Source organism: Orycteropus afer, unplaced genomic scaffold (genome assembly GCF_000298275.1).
Source record: "Orycteropus afer afer isolate SDZICR_OR568_19922 unplaced genomic scaffold, OryAfe1.0 scaffold00282, whole genome shotgun sequence".
NCBI lineage: Eukaryota > Metazoa > Chordata > Mammalia > Tubulidentata > Orycteropodidae > Orycteropus > Orycteropus afer.
Genome location: NW_006921869.1, coordinates 2,401,086 through 2,416,982, shown reverse-complemented (window position 1 = coordinate 2,416,982; position 15,897 = coordinate 2,401,086). Strand labels below are relative to the sequence as shown.

At 46.2% G+C, this 15,897-nt stretch overlaps 1 protein-coding gene across 1 annotated transcript in view; it reads left to right on the top strand.

Moving 5' to 3' along the window:
- Positions 1–13,363, top strand: part of TMEM43 (transmembrane protein 43) — a 17,854-nt gene extending 4,491 nt beyond the window's left edge. Inside the window, exons 2-12 of the mRNA XM_007950604.2 lie at positions 2,830–2,979; positions 3,906–4,040; positions 4,991–5,085; positions 5,928–5,977; positions 6,271–6,340; positions 7,172–7,242; positions 7,394–7,515; positions 7,827–7,901; positions 8,466–8,567; positions 11,770–11,887; positions 13,161–13,363. Of these exons, the coding sequence (XP_007948795.1) occupies positions 2,830–2,979; positions 3,906–4,040; positions 4,991–5,085; positions 5,928–5,977; positions 6,271–6,340; positions 7,172–7,242; positions 7,394–7,515; positions 7,827–7,901; positions 8,466–8,567; positions 11,770–11,887; positions 13,161–13,363 (1,191 nt within the window). The remainder of the gene's footprint in view (positions 1–2,829; positions 2,980–3,905; positions 4,041–4,990; positions 5,086–5,927; positions 5,978–6,270; positions 6,341–7,171; positions 7,243–7,393; positions 7,516–7,826; positions 7,902–8,465; positions 8,568–11,769; positions 11,888–13,160) is intronic.
- Positions 13,364–15,897: the final 2,534 nt, after the last annotated feature.

Sequence of the window (15,897 nt, the reverse complement as noted above, 5' to 3'; positions counted from 1 at the left end):
AATACTCCTTGGAAGCGAGAATGGCCAGACTTGGTCTCACCTACTTTGGTCATGTTGTCAGAAGGGACCATTCCCTGGAGAAGAATGTCATGCTTGGTAGGGTGGAGGGTCGATGAAAGAGGGGAAGGCCTTCAACGAGATGGATTGACAGGGTGGCTGCAATGATGGGCTCAAGTAAGGCAGGGATCATGGTGCTGGCGCGGGATCAGGCAGTGTTTCGTTCTGCTGTGCATGGGGTCGCTATGAGTCGGAAACGACTCGATGGCACCTAACAAAAACAATGTTTCCAAATGGCATGGACACAGTCGACCTCTGATCCTTGGCAGGCCTGTGCTGGTAGCATTCAAGGACAACCAGAGAAATATGGCATTTCCTTTGTTCAAGCAGAAATTCTGTCTTGAATCTCTCCAATTTACCCTCCAGTGCAGGATGGGGCCTGGCTCATCCTGATGCTCATCTGAGAACTATTTGATGTCTTGGTGACTTTTTATTTTTTTATCTTTAATTTTTATTGTGATTTGGGTGAAAGTTTACAGAGCAAATTCATTTTCCATACAGCAGTTCACACACTCTTTGTCTCATGACATTGACTGCAATTTCCCACAGTGCAACAGCTCTCTTCCCACTTCTTCCCTATAGTTACCTCTTCCCTGTGTCCTTGCCTTCCAGGCACTCCTGCCTACCCCCAAGCTGTCTCCCTGTGCATACACAGCCTTTCTATCCTCTCATGATTGATCTCTCCAAGGAGTGTATCTGTCTAATGTAAATGTTCAGCTCATATGCCTGTCTTCTGTTTGGCTGGAAGCCACAGGAATGGGTTCAATTCCAGACCTGAAGGGCAGGTAGGGGCCATAGACTCAGGGGTTCCACCACGCTCTATCAGACCAGCAAACCTGGTCCCTTTTATTTTTCTTATGATTTTGAGTTTTGGTCCACATTGTTCTGCTACTCTGTCCAGGATCTCCTACATAGATCCCCAACTGAGTGTTTGACAGTGGTAGCTAGGCACCATCTAGTTCTCTTGGTCTCACAGTCGTATAGGCTGAGGATCGCATGGTGTACCAGTCACTTGGACTAATTGTTTCTATGTGTCTTTGGTTTTCTTCATTCTTCTTTGTTCTGGATGAAAAGAGACTCATCGTTGCATCTAGATGGCCACTTAAAAGCTTTGCAAACTTTTAAGATACCAGTCACTACTTGCCAAAGTAGGATGTGGAACAATGTTTTTGTGTAGTATGTTATACCAATTGAGCTTGATGTCCCTTGTGGCCATGGTCCTGAGCCCACAGATCCAACTCCTTCCGGGTAGCTGGGTGTGACCAAGAAGTGACTACAACCTTGTCCCTTGTCAGCTCTGCTATATACCTGGGAATTCTTACAGAACATACAAATACACTTGTAGAAACATTGTCTGCCAACCCTGTACATGGTAATGGGCACACTCCCCTGCACAGACATACCTAATCATTAAGCTTGTCCACCCATCTCTCCATGTCTTTGTGACTTTTGTCAGCTCACCTCAGCTTTGGCACCAACTTTAGCCATCAGTGTGGTAGTTATGTTTGTGTGTCACCTTGGCTGGGCCTGGTTGAGTGACTGGGCAGCTGGTGGTAGTTATTCCTCATGATGAGACTGGCAATCAGCTCCATGGTGGGATCTACCACAAGCAGCTGAGTAGCTGCCTTTGGGATGTGGTCTGCTTCCTATATATAAGGAGAAGACTTGGGAATGTTTTTGTAAAATAGGCAGTTTTTGTTTTTTTTTTTTTTAATTTTTATTGTGATTTGGGTGAAAGTTTTTAAAGCAAATTCATTTTCCATACAGCCTTCACACATACTTGGTTTCATGACATTGACTGCAGTTCCCCATAATGTAACAGCTCTCTCTGTTAGTTACCTCGTCCCTGTGTCCTTCCCTCCCATGCAGTCCCACCCCCTGAGCTATCTCCCTGTGTAAACACTGCCCTTCTGTTCTCTCATGATTGATTGCTCCAAGGAGTGTATCTACCTGATGTAAATGTTCACCCCATATGCCTGTCTGTTGTTTAGCTGGAAGTCACAGGGGTGAGTTCAGTTCCAGACCCTGAAGGCCATAGTCTCAGGTGTCTCACCAAGCTCTATCACACCAGCAAAGCTGGTCTTTTCTTATGATTTTGAGTTTTGTTCTCCCACTCTACATAGGATCTCCCAAAACAGGCAGTTTCTTAAAAAATTAAACATCTTTCCTATGACAGAGCAACGCTATAAATAGAGAGGTAGAAAGATAGGTAAATAAAGAAATGGAAACATAAGTCCACACATTATTCATAATATTCCAGACTGGAAATAACCCAAATGTTTATTTATGGATGAGTGAATAATCAAATTGTGGGGTAAAGCCACACAGTAGAATGTTATATAGCCATGAAAAGGAACAAACCAGTGATATACAACATGGATGAATCTTCAAAGCACTATGCTGAATGAAAGCCAGATAGATAGGAGTTCATGCTATGTGATTCCATTTATGTGAGAAAACGAAACTATAGTGATAGAAATCTGAATAGATGTTTCTCCCAGGGGTAGGGAGAGGAGGATATTGACAGGAAAGGGTACAAAGGAACTTTTTGGGTGGTAGAAATGTTCTATATCTTGATCTGGGTATTAGTCACACAGGATATACATTTGTCAAAAGCCATCAAACTGTACACTTAATATTTGTGCATTTTTACTATATAAAAATTAGAGCTCAAGGTGAACTGAGTCTAAGTAAATATATAGCAAAATTTGATTGTTTTTTTAGAAACCAAACTCTCATTCTGATGTTTAAAAATACATTGTTTTTTCTTAGTACTCCAGTACAGCTAACAGAAGAGAACACATCAAAACAACAGCTAACCCTCAGCCAGGCTTCCTGGAGCGGCTCAGTGAGACCTCCGGTGGGATGTTTGTGGGGCTCATGACCTTCTTGCTCTCCTTCTACATAATTTTCACCAATGAGGTAAAATGTTCAGGATCCATCTGTACAGAGGAAGGATTTCCTCAGAGTTAGGGAGCTAAGGCTATGAATCCAGAAGCTAAATTTGGCAATAAAGGGTTTATATTTTACAAAAGAGAGAGAGGGGTACTGAATTAATCAGAATTCTTTCTGTGGAGACCCCCTTCAAAACTGATCTAAGCAGGAAAGTTAACAGATAAGTTCACATGCCTGAAAATTCTGGGGATTGCACCAGCTTCAGGCCTGGTTGGATCCAGGTATTCATACTGGGTCACCTGGAATTTCCATTTCTCCATTTGTTAGCAGATTTTCTCTGTGGTGGCATTGTTCTTGGGAAGGCTCATCCTTTATGGTGGCAGAGATGGCCTCAGCAACTCTAGGGTCACATCCAACAAGTTCAGCAACTGCAGAGAAAAGAGGAACCATTTCTTAATCATTCAGCCAGAGTTCTGGGGACAGCTCTCAGTGTCATGTCTTGGGTCTTGGTCCTTTTTGTGCACCAGTCGTGGCCAGGGGATACATGTTCTGAGAAGCTAGTCTTTATTCATGATTTAGACAGCATTTCAGATCAGCCTCTGTAAAACTACATGGACTGAGAGTAGGGGAGAGGTGGAAAAGGCAAAGGAAAATAGGGGAAGGGGCCAGGGCAGAGAGAAACACCAGCTATTCCCAACATGAAGTCAGTGCTCAGATTGGTTAGAGGGAGTGGGTGGGAACCAACAGAGTGGTAGGGAGAGGTCTACCTGGAAAAGCAGGGATCCTAGGTTCCAATCCTGATCTGCTACTTGCTGTGCCTTACTTTTCCAGCTGTAAAATGGAGAGATGAGGCTCAGTGTTACCTGAAGCCCATCATGCTCTATAGTCTACAGCAGGCACAACTGCTTTGAGCCACCCCTGACTTAGTGATACCCACTTTCCTTTGCTCACAGGGTCGCGCGTTGAAGACGATGACCTCCCTAGCTGAAGGGCTCTCTCTTGTGGTCTCCCCAGACAGCATCCACAGTGTGGCTCCAGAGAACGAGGGGAGGCTGGTGCACATCATCGGGGCCCTGCGGACGTCCAAGGTAGGTTTGGCAATGGCCACGGCCCATTGGTGGCTCTGCCACACCGCTAGAGATCATCTGATTGCACATCTTGAAAGTGATGATGGCCAACTCCACTACTCACAGCTGTGTGGCCCAGTCACTCCTGAGTATCAACTCTTCATCTGTAAAATGGGGACAATAACTGTAACAAGTAATAATTGTAACAGAAATTGTAACATGCCAGTTTTGAAGAGTCATTGAGATTAAGTAGATAAGCTTCAGTGCCTGGCACATGTTTGAGCTTCACCAGTAGGTGCCCTAATGATTACTGTTAGCTATGGATGTTTAACACACTGCTCCACAAGTACTTTGGCTGTTGGAGCTCTCTTGTTTCTTGAGTGCCGAGTACATTATAGTTGGCACCCTGCCATTATGCCTAGACTGACTTGAGGCTCATGATGATGGTCATTGAGGTTAAGAACTTAGGACAGTTTCACTGGATTCTCCCACATGAAGTGACTGGAAAAGTCTTTGTTCTCTGTTCCTGCTTCTTTTTTTTTTAATTCTTTTTTTAAATTGTGATTTGCCTGAAAGTTTACAGAGCAAATTCACTTTCCATACAGGAGTTCAGATACACTTTGTGTCATGACGTTGACTACAATTTACCACAATGTAACAGCTCCCCTCCCACTTCCTTCCTATAGTTACCTCTTCCCTGTGTCCTTCCCTCCATGGACTCCTGCCCCCTGAGCTGTGTCCCTGTGCATACACAGCCCTTCTATTCTCCTGTGATTGTTCTCTCCAAGGAGTGTATCGTCCTAGTATAAATGTTCACCTCATATACCTGTCTTTTGTTTGGCTGGAAGCCACTACTGTCCTTGCTTCTTGGTACCTGTTTTCTTCCAATCTGATTTCTAATCCCTAAGCCTGGAATTCTGGGCTGGTATGAATCTTGTCCTTTATTTTTTGGTTTGTTTTATTTTTTGAAGCTCTTATCTGATCCAAACTACGGGGTGCACATTCCAGCTGTGAAACTACGGCGACATGTAGAGATGTACCAGTGGGTGGAAGCAGAAGAGTCCAGGTGAGCTACCAGGAAGTGAAAAGTCAGTTGGGAGTAAAGGAGGTGAAGATGTGAATAGAATATAGTGGCTTCCATTTTGACACTTTTGAAATGGAAAGTTTAAAATCTCCCTGTCAGAAAAATTTCAGATGATCTCAAAATTATTAGTCAGGTGTCTTTTGTGGGATGTGTCAGTTTAGTGCAAAGTGGCTTTGAGAATAAAGGAGGTTGATTAGCTCCCTTATCTTGGAAGTCAGGGGATGCACAGGCTTAGGCATGACTGGATCCAGGCCTCAAATGATGCAGTTCGATCATTGTACCCCCCCACCCCCACCCCATTGTCAGTTCTCAGCTTTCTGCTGTGTTGGTTTCATCCTGTCTCCCATGAGGAGCAGAAGCGGGCTCTAGGCTTACATTCTGCCTCTCCCAGCAGAAGTCCCAGAAGGCTTTCATGACCTAGAGCTGGGTGGCATCAGCCCCACCTGAGCCACATGGACATGAGAGAAGAAGGGTGGGAAGGTGCTTGGAAGAGGACAAGTTCAGAGGCCCTTAGTAGTGCTATCATCTGGCAGACGGGCCAGGTGGATCTCTGCCCAGAGGTTGAGGCTAGGACCCTTAGGTGAGCCTAGTGGAGGTAGGCTTCAGCTCCAGATGAGAAAGCACTTTTTTCTAGTTGGAGCCTTTAGGGGATGGAGCTGGCTTTGTCAGTGAGTGAGCATCCTGTTACTGGGCAGATGCTGACTAGGCTTTGCCCCATTTGGGATTTGACTTCATGGTAGAGGTTGCTTCCACCTGGAGATGCATGGCTTGGAATGCTCAGGAGTGACTGGGCTAATTCATGGCTGCCTGTGCTTTCCCTGCAGGGAGTACACTGAGGATGGGCAGGTGAAAACAGAGACGAGGTACTCCTACAGTGAGTACTGGGACCATCCCCTCCCCACCCAGATGTGCTGGGTATGTCCCCTGCACACAAGTGTTCTCTACCGTAGGCGGGGCTGATTACAGAGGGTAGCCACTGTGGGTGGAGCCATGGGAACTCCCTGGGCACCAGTCTTTAGTGCCTGGGTCTCCTCATTCATTGAATGAGCCTCCAGGAGCTACCTCTTCAGCCCTTTCAGTGATTGTAGATTAGAATAAAAGGACCTGGAGCCTAAGACACATAGCTACTCTTAACCATGATTTGAGTCATTTCTTCTCCCTGTGCAGATACTGAATGGAGGTCGGAAATCGTCAACAGCAAAAATTTTGACCGAGAGATTGGCCACAAAAACCCCAGGTAAGAGCTAAAAGCAGCCATGTCTGCTCCTGGGCAGGCCTCCAGACTCAGTTTCTTCTTTTGAGTAACAAGGTTGAGTTACTTTTGCTTTGTGAGTTGATGAAAATGTGGGACGTGGTATTTAGGCTGAGACCTGTGCACAGAAAAGGGAGGCAAGACCCAATGCTCATTGTCCCAAATGAGCTCCCCTCAAAGGAGGCCTAAACACAAGGCCTGGTATAAGCGTTGAAAGGGGTTTGCACGTACTGTACTGTGCCAGGGAAGTATTTTGTTAACAGCTAGGGGCTGAGAAGGTAAGAGGACCATCAGGAAGGACTTTCAGGAGGCAGTAGCTTTCTGGGCTACTGAGGATTTCTGTAGCTGGAGGTTACCTGGCAGGGGGTATACGAAGGAAGGAATAGGCATGGGGGTGGTGAGGCGGGGAACAGTGCTGGGCATGGCTAGAATGTGTGCTGCAGGCAACAATGGGTAGGGCCATGTTAGGAAGGGTCTTGGATGCTGCAGAGCAGGGTTCAGGTGCACCTGGGGCTGGGAGGAGGCAGTGAGGAATGAAGTTCCATTCCCATGCAGGATCGATCTGATTGCTGATGGGTGTGGCAGGATAGGCTTGCAGGTTGAGGCAAGATGATATGAAACTCTGGGGTTGAGCAGAGTGCTCAACCCAGTGGAGTCGGGACAGAAGCCCCTGGGGTTGGGACAAACTGCCATGTCTGGGCTGGTCTGGACTTGCTGGAGCCTCTCAGCTAGGGTCCCTATCCAGCACACCCTAAGAAGATCCAGATAGCTCCCATCCTGGTGATTCATTTCATTGACATCTCCCTCTACCCACAGTGCAATGGCAGTGGAGTCATTCACAGCCACAGCCCCGTTTGTCCAAATTGGCAGGTTTTTCCTCTCAGCAGGTGAGTCTCAGCCTGGTTGGGCTGTGAGGTTTGTGTGTATGTGGAGGGGTGGGTGGTGAGGTGAGGCCAGCTGTCAGGTGGAGGGGTTCAGAGATTGGAGGTTTTCAGTTGATACATGCTTGTTCTAACCACCTGCACCTGCTGCTCTCAGGCCTCATTGACAAAGTCGACAACTTCAAGCCACTGAGCCTGTCCAATCTGGAGGACCCTCATGTGGACATCATCCGCCGGGGAGACTTTTTCTATCATAGCGAGAACCCCAAGTATCCAGAGGTACATGGGCAGGTGTGGACTGTCTACATTGCACAGATTACGGCCTTAAAGCACCATTCTGTGGATGACACAAAAGAGTCAGATTCCTGTTGGAGACTGATTGGGCTCAGTTGATTCCACAGTTTCACTTGGCCAATTGGGATATTAGAGGAGGGGGAAAGGAGTTCCAGGTCATGGGACATCCTGGGCAAAGGTGTGAAGGTGCTAAGGGGGCATGAGGGGACTTGATGTCATCATTGGCACAGAACCCATAGACCCAGGACAGTGGCTTCCGATCTGCTCATCTCATTCACTTCTTTTCCACCCTCCAGGTGGGAGACCTGCGCGTCTCATTTTCCTATGCAGGACTAAGTGGGGATGACCCCAACCTGGGCCCTGCTCATGTGGTAAGCTGGCTTCTGAGGGGCAGACTCCTACTAGGCATGGATTCCTTGAAGAATCTCATGAATGCTTTGGAGCCTCCTTTATGAAATCTGTACATACGCACATATGTAAACATAGTTACACATGCTTTTGAGCCATTTCAGAGGTTTGTGTCCCCTGCAGTGCATTTGTGGACCCCTGCAGTTCTAGAGGTTTGAGAGTTCTTCCAATCACATCCAGCCCCTCTCCTTCCAGCCCTCTATTTTTGATCTCAAAATGCCTAATTTTGCATTCCTGACCCTGTCATGTGCAGTCCCACCCCAGCCCCTGCTTTGCCTATTGTTCTCCCTGGAGCTTTGGATGACCCAGCTCACCTGACCCCCTGAGGTTTGATATACCCCCACGTAGACAAGTGGAGAGAGAAACCCTGGGCACGGGTGACACTTGGTTCTCTTCGCTCCCTTCCCTAGCTGGCGTGTGCCAGAGGGATTGCTGACACCTGGTGGGTTAGAAGGTAGGGGAGGGCATCAACATGTGCTGATCCTCTGATCATCCCCTTAAGCTCAGACACTAAATTCTCTGACCAGGTCACTGTGATTGCCCGGCAGCGGGGGGACCAGCTAGTTCCATACTCTACCAAATCTGGGGACACTTTGCTTCTCCTGCACCACGGGGACTTCTCAGCTGAGGTGAGTTGCTGCTACCCTGCCTGTATGATAGAGGGACAAGTGTGTCCCTTCCTCCTTTTCCTCTAACAATTATTTTACATGTTTTTCCTACTAGAGTACATAACCAGTGCAACAAGGCAAGAAAAATAAATAGATGGAATAATGATCTTCCTCTGCATGTCAGACTGCTGGGCACTGAGGAGAGAATAGCAAGCAAAGCAGACTCTGTGCCACATGCCTTTGGTTGAGTGGGACAAACTAATCAGAAAAGCTAGTAAGGAAGGGCAGATTGTGCTGTTGTGATGCTAGGAAGAACAGATGCTCTGAGATCAATGGACCGGGATAGGAAACTAATTTGTACTCTGACGCATGACATACTTGCTGAGACCCAAATGATGGAAGGAGGCAGGGCTCAGTCAAGGCAGGGAGGAGTGAATCTTTTTGGGGAGTGGGCATGAGAGGTGAGGCTGGCATTGTGAGCAAAGGCATATTGTGAGATGTGTACTTCTTTAAGAGTCTCAGGAAGGCAGTGAGGGTTTAGAGCTGGGGCACTCCAGGACCAGCACCTCTCAGACAGAGGCCCCCGTGGCTCCTTGGGCCTTCTTTCCTCCATCTGTAACATGGAAAAGGTCTTGCCTCACCTGAGTCCAAAGAGAAGGACACAAAACACAATGATCAGTTCAATTTTGTGCTTTCAAAGTTAGCGTCTTACCTTTAGGCAGGAAATCCTTCTCTTAACAGAAAAACAGAGTTTTTATGTTGTTAATGAACATAGTGTATCATTGATGGGCCATTCTGTGCTGGCCTTAAAATAGTTTGTGGCACTTTTTATCAGGAGGGTTAGAAAGAGTAAAAGCAGTGGGCAGGTGTCAGGGATGAGCTGTGACCCTTTTATCTCTGTATTAGGCCCTCAGCTGTTACTCTTTCCACTTTAATCTCTTAGCCGTGTGGTGATGCTTGGGCCACACCTACTCTTTGTACCTGGCCAGGACAGGGTGTGGTTGGGATGTTGCCCAGGAGATCAGTGACCAACCTCAGGGTGGAGTTGCTGCCTCCCAACCTGGCAGGCCATGAGTCACCCATTCCACTGAGCTCTGAGTGCTCCCTAAGTCTTTTCCTTAGGGAGGAAAAGGGGGGGAGGGCTAGTTCCTAAAATTAGGAGGCCCTGTCCAGACCTCGTTTTCTCCCAGGGCTCTTTCTCAGCCTCTGGCTTCCACCCCTGTAGGCAGAGGGAGGCCTAGGTCTCAGAGCTGCCCCACCAGAGAGGAGTGGGTGGGGCTCCTGGCTTAGATGCCTCACGGGGGCGGGGGGTAGTGCAAATGGTGCAGATAGACAGGCCTTCTGATCACCCTGTGCTTCTGGCTGCTTAGTAGCCCCAGCCCACCTGCCCCCCAACAATCCCCTGCTATTCCCATTCTCCTCAGGGTCTAGGGTCTCTGCCAAGCAGAGAGAGAAAGAAAGTCCTGAGTCATGGAGGCAGTCCTGGGCACCAAGAACAAACCCTAGACCCTGCAAGTCAGGATGCCGGGATTGTAGCCCCAGGAAGGAGAGAGTGTAGGGGTTATAAGCAGGGACATAGGCCCTAATTCAGGCCCTGGCTTTCCTTCCTGACTCTGTTTTTTTATCCTTTCTAAGACTGTTTCCTCTTTTGTAAAATGGAAATATTTATTTACTTATTAATGTTGTTATTGTTATCATCCTTACCTTCCATGGTTATTTTGAAGATTATTCATTCATTCATTCAACAACTTTTTATTGTACCCCAAGAACATAATAAAGAAAGGAGCAGACATAGTCTGCCTTCATGTACCTAGGAGTTTAGTTAACTGCTTGAAGTGAGTCCCTGGGCAAGTTACTTATCCTCTCAGAACTTCAGTTTCTTCATTGGTAAAATGGCGATAAATGTGCCTACTTAGTTACTTTGACGATTACATAAAATATTTATAAAACACTTAGGATGGTGACTGATAAATAGTGATATTAGCTATTATTATTATTGTTATTGTTATAGATCATGGCAAGGGTGCCTGACTAAGAATGGGGCATCAGGAAGCCTCTGAAGAACTGGCATTTTAAACAGGGGAAGAATGTATTGAAGCTGGCTGGGAACAACTGTAGACAGATGAGGTCTAGGCAGAGGGAGCTGTGTGGAGAGGCCCAGAGGCAAGAAGACAAGACACCTGACCTGGTCTCAGGACAGGTAGTGGGGCTGGGAGGCAGGCCATGGGGTCAGAACAGCAAGGCCTTGGCTGGTTTCTGTGTAGGGGTGACAGGTGGAAGCAAGGAGGTGGCTACTGCAGTAGTCCCTGTGAGGCGTGAGAGATAGTGATGGCTTAGATTAGAGGGTTGACAGTGGAGACAGAAGCTTTGGGAAAATGTGGCTATAGGGTTGATAGGACTTGCTGATGACTTAGATGGGTGGTAGTGAGGAGAAAGCAAGTCAAGTGTGACACCTAGGCTTAGGCTTGTGCAGGTGGCTACTTGTACCATTTGCTGAGATGAGGAAGACAGAGACATGGGTTGGAGCGGAGGCTCATATGTCAGTGTTGGATGTACCAAGACATCAAGGGGAGATGTCAGGTAGACAGCGGGAGCTACATGGGTGTGAAGCCCAGACGAGATTCCTGAGCTACAGATTTACATTTATGAGTCAGTGGATAGGATTACCTGGGAAGAGAGAGTAGACTGAGAAGAGAAAAGCAACCAGCTAAAGAATGTCAGCATTTACAGGGCAGGAAGAAGAGAAGGAACAGTAGCGGAGACAGAAGCAGCAGCCTGGGAAGTAGGAGAGAAACAAGGAGAGTGAGGTGTCCCAGAAGCCATGTTCCAAGAGTAAATCAGACAACTTACACATAGTATTGCACAGTGTCTGGCATGCATATACTCAGAACAAGCTGTTCTGGGATGGTGATAAATGGCCCTAGAGAAGTACTGATGTAGTATGAAGGAGAGTCAGGTTCACTGCAGATGAGACAGTGGGCTGAGGAATCTGAAGGAGGTGGCATCTGCTGGAGGAGGGTTCATACCTTCCATAGACATCTCTTACGCCTTGCCCTGTTCTGTGCCAGGTGGGCTAAAAGCCTTGTCCTGGCACAGGAGGCTTACCCTTATTTCACTCTGTTCTATTCAGAGATGGCCAGAAACTTCTGATTTGGCATGGCCCCCTCAACACCCACCATGCCCCCTCAGAGTCCGACCACCACATCACCCCTTTGTCTTGTAGGAAGTGTTTCAAAGAGAACAAAAGAGCAACTCTATGAAGACATGGGGCCTGCGGGCCACCGGCTGGATGGCCATGTTTATGGGCCTCAACCTTATGACCCGGATCCTCTATACTCTGGGTAGGTGTGGAGACGGGGGGTGGGAGTTGCAGCCCTGAAAGCTTCCCTCTGTGCTTACCACCTCTCTGACTGATAGGGTGCCACCCACTCCATAGCTTTGGGGTGACTGAGCAGAGGAAGGCAGGCAGGAGAACCAAGATGGAGTGCCTACCACAAGTGGGAGGTGAGGGCAGGGTCGATGCCAGACTCACAGGAGGCAGGTCTAGGTTTAATGATCTGATGCACTGGCTCACTCACTTGCTCATTCGTTCATTTGTTCATTCCACAAGTAATCTAATAGCCACAGGGAGGAGGCTGGCCAACCTTTGAGTGAGCCAGACTTGCATTTGCAATCTGTGTTGTTAGAGTTCTGGGTACTTGGGTCAGTCACTTTCCCATCTGTTTCAGTTATTTCACAACTAATTTGCAGAGGTTTATGAAATGTCGGCAAAAGGAAACACTCAAAAACTGTTATACTTACTTCCCCCCCCCCCCCCCTAAACCTGGGCCAGATTTGGGGCAACCAGCAAGTTTGGAGCTCAGGAGACTTTCCCAGACTGCTCACTTGGCCTGAGGCTGGAGCCAGGGAGCCCTGTAGAAGAAGCCCAAGTGACCTGGAGTGGTTGTTTTTAAGTCCCAGAATAAGTAAGTTATAGGCTAAGTGTTGATCAGGGAGGATGGGGCTTCTCAGGGGACTTTCCATCCAAGCCTTTACCCTAGTGTATGTCCCCATCTAGTCAGAAGATTCTGCCCAGTACCAACCTAGAGAGGCCAGGCAGCCTAAATTAAATTCCAGGTGAATTTAGCTGGAACACAGACTTTATCATATTGGGCCAACAGCCTGTGAGATCCTGAGGCAGGGCCAAGGCTTAGGCTAGTTAGTATGCTTTTCTCAGTGCTGTCCAGAGCTGGGCACATACTTTGTCACAACTTGCTGCTTAAAGGAACCAAAATCTGTAAGGGATGGCTGAGCAGCCCAGATAGGCACCCTTGGAGGGCTCTATCCATAAGCTTTGTGAGAATGCAGGAAACAGTATTTTCCAACAGACAGTTGAATGTCTTTATATTGGCCTCAGGCTGAATAAAGTTTACAAATCGCTTCTGTATTCTGAGGGTGGCTGAGGCCATGCACAGCCTCACAGCTTGGGAGGGCCCTTCTCTGGACTGTCTGGCTCCCAGTATGTACTTACCTACCTTCTACCACTCTGACCCTTCCCTCTTACTGACATGGCATCAAGGGCTGACCTTTTTCTAGGAAGGGAACAATCAGCTATGCGTCTTTCCTTCCTCACAGTGGACTGGTTTCCTGTCTTCCGAGACCTGGTCAACATTGGCCTGAAAGCTTTTGCCTTCTGCGTGGCCACCTCACTGACCTTGCTGACTGTGGCTGCTGGCTGGCTCTTCTACCGGCCCCTATGGGCCCTCTTCATTGGCTGCCTAGCATTGGTGCCCATCATTATAGCTCGGACATGGGTGCCGGCTAAGAAGCTGGAGTGAAACAGGCTACGGCACTTGAAACCCACCACTTCCCTCCACTGATCAGCGTGAGTCTGGATCGGGTTTTGTTTCCACATTCCTTCCACTCTTCAAAGGCCTGAGGCCGCAACGTGCACCCACTGGGATTTGGTTTCATCAGCTGACATCTTCCCCATCTCTTCTCTTGCTGATATGCAGCTTTGATGGGCAGGAGGCAGCTTACATCTAGCAACGTAACAAGCATTCTCATGTTCTCTTCCCTTCTCCTGTGACCTGGTGTGTGTGGCCGGGTTAGCTTGTTTCATTCAGCTCATCTGTGCATAGGTGAAGATGCAGTAACACTCCACAGAGACCTGCTAATAAAGGGCCTCAGCTGCATTACTTACTGGTATCTGTCACTGAAGACAAGTGCCAAGACTCTGCCACTACTATCAAACCTGTCTATGATTCTAAAGGGTGACCTTTAGTTTTTGTTAATAAGCGGTACTGGGTTACCAATAGACAAAAGTACGTGCCCAGTAACACAAGAGCACCAAAACCAAGTGTTTGGGTAGAACTTGGTTTGATACTTAAAAAACAGTAACACTGACAACATCACGATGAGAAGAAATTGGGACATTTATTGGGCTTTATACTAACTTTATGGTTTGGCAGAATCTTTTTGGTTTATAGGATTTCTACAAGTCCTGTTTATAAGCTTTGCTATGATTAATAGTCTCTTCTAGTGTACTTTCTTGCTGCAAAAGGGAATTTTTTGACGTTTTAAAAGACAAACAAAAAACCACTTCTGAATTATTGACATTTCATACTGTTACAGATAACACCTTTTAATCTGTCAGTTGAGGTTAATTCAAAGCATAGGAAAAGTGTTACATTGGGGTGTGGCTTAGTTGGTAAAAATTAAAAGTTACTTTTCAGTATTCTGGGTTATTGGGAAACTTTTGAAAAAAGTGTTAGCAAGGAATTTTTTTCACCTTGAGTTGAGGAGAATCTCTATAGGATGGCGAAAAGTGTTTCCTTCCATCCTCTGGTATCAGAAATTGCCCATTTATGTGAAGATAGTTATGTGTTTTTAGTCAATCATTAAACGATTGGAAGCTTTATACTAAGTGGGCTCCTGCACAGTGGCCCCCAATCAACCAAAATCAAGACTCAGGCTGCACACTGGCTGTACAGTACACACATCTGGCCTGTTCCCTTTATCATGCAGTGCTTTCTGACACTGGCATCCAAGCCTCACAAGGCTGCTTTGGGAGATTCTGGTATGTGTTGTCTCCATAGCTGCCTCTTAGATAAAAGCCACCCATGCTTAATTTAGGTAGTTTCTAAGTTTCCCAACTACTTTCACACCAGTTTAAAGTGTTGTAAACTTGATGTCTTAAAAGATCCTTTTGCTAATATTCAGAAATTATATTGCCCTTGCTAGGAATGGTTGCTTTAGCAAATAAGGATTTGATAGTTGAATAAGGGGTCAGAACTTCTTAAACTGGTGACTCAATCTCTGTTGTCCTGAGGTATCTGTGCTCTAGAGTCTGTGTTAAAAACAGATAGCCAGCCTCACAGATGATTGATCTGGGTTTCAGGACTGAATTAGTATTCACAACTGCTTATTAAATGAGCAAGTTCATCTAATCCTTGACAGCAGTGGGCTTGGTTTTGGTTGGTCATCTAATCGCTAAACCCTTACAGGATGTTTTTAAAGACATAGTACAACTAGATGCCAGCTAAATACAAAATCCTTGGGATTTGATTTGTGTAATTTTTTTTCTAACAAACAGATTTTTAATGAAACTGAAAACTGTTCTCAGAGAGCAAAATAATGTTGAGAAAAATTTGAAGACTGAAAAATCACCATAATATTTGTATTATCTTTGTATTTTTGATAAAAATGTAAAATAAAAGTTTAAATCTTTTGGTATAGAACCTTGGCATTATCTTTTATTTGCATTCTTTCTGAAATTTTATCTTAAAATAATTTAGTCATAGAACTTAATGATGCATTTTTAAAACTCAGTTCTCAATTGTTTTTAGTGGTTAAAGTTTTTTCAACCTCTTTTTTTTTAAAAAAAATGGCAACTCATTATTCCTAGCACTTAGGGAGACTTACTTACATACCAATGCCTACTTTGTTTTGGCTTGATTTAAATAAAGTGAATGACTCATACTTCATGCATCTTCAGAATGTGTTAGAAGAGGTGGAATGGGACAGCACTATGAAATAGTACAAAGGGCATCATGGATTCTGGGTGAGCAACCAGACCTGAGTCCAAGTCCAAGTCTGCTACTGACTTGATGTGGGACGGTGGGCAAATCAGTGATCACAGCTTCAGTTTCTCATCTAAAATGGGGAAAATGCCTTTCTACCTCAGATAAAGCCCATGAAACACCTCACTGTCCACCCTGAAGCTAGCAATTATCTTTCTTACTCTTTGTTACAGGATTTGAAATAGGTGAGGCAGCTTTCCAAAAGACACTCATATTTCTCAAAATCTGATGTTTTATTTCATTCCCAGAATGCCTAACAACCAGCATCTCCCTGAGTAACAAGTTGTTTC